The sequence below is a fragment of the Fopius arisanus genome, unplaced genomic scaffold (assembly GCF_000806365.1).
Source record: "Fopius arisanus strain USDA-PBARC FA_bdor unplaced genomic scaffold, ASM80636v1 scaffold00010, whole genome shotgun sequence".
Taxonomy (NCBI): Eukaryota; Metazoa; Arthropoda; class Insecta; order Hymenoptera; family Braconidae; genus Fopius; species Fopius arisanus.
In genome coordinates this window covers 477,699-483,920 of record NW_011887749.1, presented here as the reverse complement: position 1 = coordinate 483,920, position 6,222 = coordinate 477,699, and the positions used below count along the sequence as shown (strand labels likewise).

The 6,222-nt window shown below is 42.0% G+C and overlaps 1 protein-coding gene across 2 annotated transcripts in view; it reads left to right on the top strand.

Moving 5' to 3' along the window:
* The first annotated feature begins 2,688 nt into the window (after positions 1 to 2,688).
* Positions 2,689 to 6,222, top strand: part of grh (grainy head) — a 57,379-nt gene continuing 53,845 nt past the window's right edge. For both annotated transcript variants that reach the window (XM_011317162.1, XM_011317163.1), the window contains exons 1-3: positions 2,689 to 2,769; positions 3,798 to 4,028; positions 4,577 to 5,223. In XM_011317162.1, the coding sequence (XP_011315464.1) occupies positions 3,969 to 4,028; positions 4,577 to 5,223 (707 nt within the window). In that variant the 5' untranslated portion in view covers positions 2,689 to 2,769; positions 3,798 to 3,968. The remainder of the gene's footprint in view (positions 2,770 to 3,797; positions 4,029 to 4,576; positions 5,224 to 6,222) is intronic.

The following is a 6,222-nucleotide window of genomic DNA, read 5'->3' as shown; positions in this document are numbered from 1 at the left end:
AGTTATGGATGCAGGCTGAAATCAGACACTGCTCAGACAGTCCTCAGGCAATTAATTACGATTCAATTTTAATTAAATTATTGAAAGAAAAATGCTGTGTCCCTTACTGTTGCCATCTTAGTTACCAGGGCACTCACGAATTCTCAGGCTCAATCCTTGTTATATCCCGATTGAAAATTGAACTCAGCTCCTGACGAGTTATGGATCCCATCTGAGATCAGGCACTGATCAGGCATGTAATGCCTCTTTCCACCAGAAATGCGCGAGCGAATGAAATGGCTCGCGCGAATGAAATGTTGACGCGAATACATCGATCACTTGGGCCCGATGACTTCTAATTCAATTGAAAATTTTCCACAAGATGAGTCCCTCCTTGATAGTGTTGGCGGGGAAGAGTCGCATTAGGCCTCGGACATAGCCCCAGGCTGTCCTCTCTCACTGGGTACCCATTTTTCACGAGCTCTCCCTTCCTCCAGATCTCTTGGCTCACCCACTCTATCCTCACAACACACTGTAGATTTTTTTTATCCAACACACCGAGGTTTAATTCCTCTGAATTAATTCTTCCATTCCATCATCAAAAATTCAATCCACCCAAACTGCGGATCAAAATTTCTAGTGAAATTTATCCTAACGCTCGGTAATTTTCCTCACGAACAAAATTCATGATAACAATTATATGTGACATATTGCATTTTTTTACCGGAATATACGTGCGTGTAATTAATATTTATTTTGTGTATATAGTGCGGTTAATATTTTCTTCGGAATCTTCCGTAATAAATTTTGTAAATTTGGATCGTGTGAAATTCCATCTGCGAATCATCGAATTTTTAAGATTCAGAAACTTTACAGAATTTTTTAAAAAGCCTATAATGACCTGATTTGTCAAAATTGGTAGGCAACTGTCGACCTCCTCATGTATATTCCTGTGTATTTTATTTTAATTCACTACTACCATCAGTAATGCATGCAGCTGAAGAGGAGGCACTTGTGCGTTCGAAAAGTGAAATTAGTCGAGTCATGTATGTCCCCGAAGAATAACCCAAAACATCACCAAATAATTCTCATCTTTCTCAAAATTTTCCACAACTTCCCTCTTCAATCTCCACTCAATCCTTCCCTACAAACTTTCCAACGAGGAATCTAACGCATGTAAGACTAGAATTTCCATAAAAAATCTACACAGCTGAAGTGACATAATCCCCGTCATCCCAATGCGCCTCAATCCCCGTGGACGTTAATAAAAAATTACTAAAAAACCTCCGAAGTGAATTCACTCAGCAAAGTTGCATAAAAAAACTATAATCAAATGAAAGAGTGATTTTCCTGTCATGACTTAATCTACTCGACAAAAGCCACAGCAATCAGCATAATCTGCATGCAAAACCAAATAAACATTCCATTTATTTATAAATAATAACACAGTTTTAAAATGATGCCTGTTAATAGTCCCTGAAATTTCAATTTTTTTCCACTAGCGTAGCCCCTGGACAAGGGCCTCTCTCTCAGTTGCACATTGGGCCCGACGAAAAGGAAGATAAACGCTTCCCAGGGTGACGGAGACGTTTCCCCTGACTCGAAAAGCTCTCGCCATCCCTCTCCCACCGCCAAAAGGGTACCTCTCCATCTCCATCGTCATCGCCAATACCTACTCTGAGAGTTTTGGTTTTAAAGAAAAAGCCGGGCTACCTGCATACCCCCTCCTCACCCCCCTGCGTGCCACAGTAAGCCCCAGTGGACCCAAGTGTGCCCGAGTGGGCCCCAATAGGGCCCTCTCGCTCCATCTCGCATTACCTGACTTGACCGTTGGTGGTTGGAGCGGATAGTGGGAGGGTATCTGAGCTCTCAAGAAGAGAGACGAAGCAGTAAGAGACCCCCGGAGTCATGGTGGGAATAGAATGTGAGATGGAGACAGGTTAGTCGGTGCTGCTTCCACTCGATATTCTCAGGTGTAGATACTGTCAGCTGAATAAGGACGGAGGTGAGTCCGTAGGCGGCAGGTGGAATGAGGATGGAGGATAATTGGCGGGGAGGCTTGAAATGTTGGTGAGTAAGAGGGATCTTGTGGTACAGTGTGGTGAGGTGAGGGGAATAAGGTGGGGAAGGCTTGGATGCTGGAAGGCGGCCATGTTGTCTATCTCGATGAGAAGAGAACTCTCTGGTGCGCGCGAGGTTTAGCTTCTTTCGTTGGTATATTATCTCATTTTGTCAATGAAAAATCTATTTTTTCAATGGTTTGAGTGAGCATTCGTCTCCATTGTGTGGGTGAGAGGTTGAATTACTACTGTTGATATTTGAATATTTTTTTAAAAGACCGAGTGTTACTCGACTATTGATACTACCAACTGGTACCGGGTGCTGTTTCATCGACTACGAGGCTGAGACGAGACGCCTCGACGATTAAGATTTTAAGCGACGATACTTTATGTGATACATTGGGTGAAGTGAGTTGTGAAGTCAAAGAGGTGAAGGATATTTGACATTGGTGAGGAATAAGCTGACTTGATATTTGGCAAGTAGTGAGTGACTGTGGTGGTGATGGGTGTTTTGTAGATTGGATGAAGACCCGGTGACAAGAACCGCTGAGATGTGATCCGGAAGTAGAGATATACTCTTGGTAGTTTGTAGTTGACTTCCCCCCTCTCATACACTCACTCCCTCAGTTTAAAATTACTAAGTGAAATAATTAAGTATCGAAGCACTGAACACTGGGGTGATGCCGTGCGACGCTCACCAGAAGACACCAAAAGTATCAACACGCACCAAGTAAGTACACTATTGAATTTAACTGGATAAACCGAACCCGATGAAATCCAACGAGTACACCACGACAACCTGATGGTGTGTCAGGTGGATCGCTGTTTTCATTAGACATTGGTAGAATGACGTTGAGCGAGAACAGTCGACTGGATCAGTCGTATAACGACTGAAAACTCGTTGGCATGTCGACAACTTGAATGAATCTCGTTGATTCAACTTGTTGAGGAGTGATCCCCAGTGGTTTTTGATGTGTGTTGGTAGACAGAAAACGGCTTACCTTGTGGCATGATGCCAGGAGGGCACCGCGAGGGCGTAAGCGGCTACTTGAAATACAAACGGAGGTGGGTCCTTTGGTGGAATCAGGTTAGACCGGCTGAACCTGCTTCATCCTCCTTCTTCTTTTAAAACTCAACCCCATCCAACACTACGATCACTTTAAAAAACCTCAACTCGTTTTACTTTTACTTCCGCATGTTTGCTAACGTCCACGAGAGTATACAAACAACGTGAGGTACAGGTGGTTACGGTAGTCCGGGCTATCAACCTATTGTGGAGCTGTTGAAAATATGTCAGGGGTTACTAATCGACGAGGAAGCTGGCTCTCATGATAACTGCAGGACAAATATTTAATATTTTTTCATTCAAAGATATGCTTTCCAAAGACGAACAGATCCGGTTCGGAGTTGTTCTATTATGAGAAGACTTCTTCTTTCTTATTTGTTCTAGTGATTAGTGTGCCAAAATGTTGATTCAGTTCCCTATGTCAGCCAGATACGTTGACTCATCGTCATCAGGATAAACAGATGATCTATTAATGATGATAGGAACTAGGTGGAAAAGCATTTTGTCCTTCGTAATAGTACCTTCAGTCAAAGCTGTCTAGGCAACTTATCACCACGTTCCCTACCTCAATGTAAATCAATAGACGGATCAGGTCAATGAAACTGAAATACCCGTTTTTCCCCTCTCCCAGAATCAACTCCGGTTAACCCAGTGATTTCATTAATGAAGATGATTCTGGTTTTGTTTGACAGGTAGATGTTAACATCCGTGCCTTTTCCATGACTCCTATAAAACGTGCCATAACGTCCAGTCAGCTGTGATATTATAAGGGGAAAAGAGCCGGGGGTGTGTCCACAAGTACGAAAGACTATTTGGTTTTTCATTAATCTTAACCTCATAAACGAAGACTTGAAGAAACGAGGATGTCAACTTGCACGAACGACGATACCTCAGTACTGCACATGCAGGAGGCCCTGTCACCGGTATGTTTCCACTATTTTTCATCATCACGTCTGACAATAAACAATTCAAATTCCAAACGCATTGATAATAATTTATCGATCAATGATCAATTACCTGGCAACATGAGATATGTTAATTGCTAACAATTCCATATTTTTACCGACAAATTGTCATGAAAAAGTGAGATAGAAGAATGTTATAGAAGGATAAAAAAAAAATATATATATGGCTGGGTATGAGAGTACTTACCATCTTATCGTTTCGATCAAGAACTCGGGTTATCGAAGGAATTAATTATCCCGAGTTCTCTCCAACTCGTGACCAAGTATTACCCACCAAGTCGATTAATTATTATGAAGAAGTGCCTGACACTCTGTCGGTCTTGAGATTTTTTAATTTTTTTTATTCCATCCTCTCATTAAACTATGTTATCAATGTTATTTCCACTGGGCTCTGCCATTAGCATTCGAAAATGTTGATGCTTACTTGCGTCATCACCAAGGAATTCGATAAATCATGTGCCATAATTTTGGTACTCTCTCATTGAAAAATTGATACTCATCTCCAGGTGCACGAGAGCCCGATATCACCAGCTTCCTCATGCCTCAGCAGCCAGAATCAAAACGATAACGATCAGGTTTTACTCGCAACAATGCAACCAGTCAGTGTTATCGATCTCCATGAGAGCGATCATACGCTTCATCACAAGTACAATAATCATCATGGTGCGCGTCATCAGAGTAATCATCATGACGACGAGATACAGAGAGATGATGATGCTAATGGGCGCGTAAGTCCAGAAGGCAATCCAACGAATTTGGGCCACAAGATGATTGATCTCATTTACAATGATGGACAGAAGACAGTAATGTACACACACGACAAGGAGATTATTTACGAGAGCGAGGCTGATCGGGTTCAGGTGGTGGAGTATCCACCACCACCACCATCACCATCGCCACCACCAACACCACAGGGTGTACGGGCAAGTCTCATCGGTGCGTCTCGTCATCAGACACCAACAACTCTTCATCTTCATCATTATCCTGGTCTTCAGCTGCAGCATGATGATGATTTACCAAGGGGTGTAGGTGCTTCGGTACCTTCCAACACCACCACCACTGTTCTTGTTCTCTCGGAACTCGTCGCTGCTGATCCTACCGCTGGAGGAGCTGGACTTGGACTTGGATCTGCATCCTCACTCATACGCTCTGGGTGAGTTCATCATTCCTTTTCAATATCAATTCGAATAGACATGTCGAAATGACTGTTAACTAATGCCTCGGCAGTGTTAACCATACCCCAAAGATTGTCAAGGTCATGAATTCAGACTTTGGAAAGTCAGAAATTGAGACTTTCGAATATCGTAACTTGAGTTCTTCTTTTAATCGTCACTCCAAGTATTTAATAATTCGAAGCTTGAAGTTTTGACGTTGGAATGAAACCTCGAAGGAATATCACTCCCAATTGGAGGTAGTAACTTTTAAGATAATGTGCGCATTTTTTTTTCTGATGATAATCTCTGGTTTTTTAATCTTTCGTTCGGCAATCTACTTCTCATTACCCTTTTTCCCCCACGCATTGGAATAATATTCCGCAGCTAGTGGCTTTTCACAGCCTGCAAAAACATCATCACGGCTAATTGACAATCAGCAATAGTGAGTGTACAGTTGTAACCTATAAGTCACTCCAGTCTGGCATCTCGCCAACGGTATAATACCTAAACGTTTTATGAAATGTTCCCGTACGCGTGTATAAATATCACAAGCCAATAACCATTAACTATATACAACACCGCTTGCTCTTTTCCAATGGATGCAAGAGAAGAGAGAGAGAGAGAGAGAAAAAAAAAGAAGCCGATGATGAAAAAAGTAAAAATCATCGACAATTAATCGGCCACAAGATATGCACACGTCCACAGCAGACCTTGAGGCGAAAGACTCGAAAACAACTGCATCTCATTTAGTCCCCCTCGATTCTCTTTCGTATTTCAAACTCCATTAAATCCTCTATTTTCAATAAATTCATTTGGTCATCTCCCCGTAACTCCACCACTTTAATTGGTTTATACGCATTAATGAGGGGATTCATTAAGGATTCCATTTCTCGCCGAATATTTTTTGAAATCCTCTCTTAGTTTCATTTATCCAACCCAATCTTTTTCCTTTTATCAATTCCAACGAGCGTAGCATAAAAAGAGAGAGGAAAAAAAAA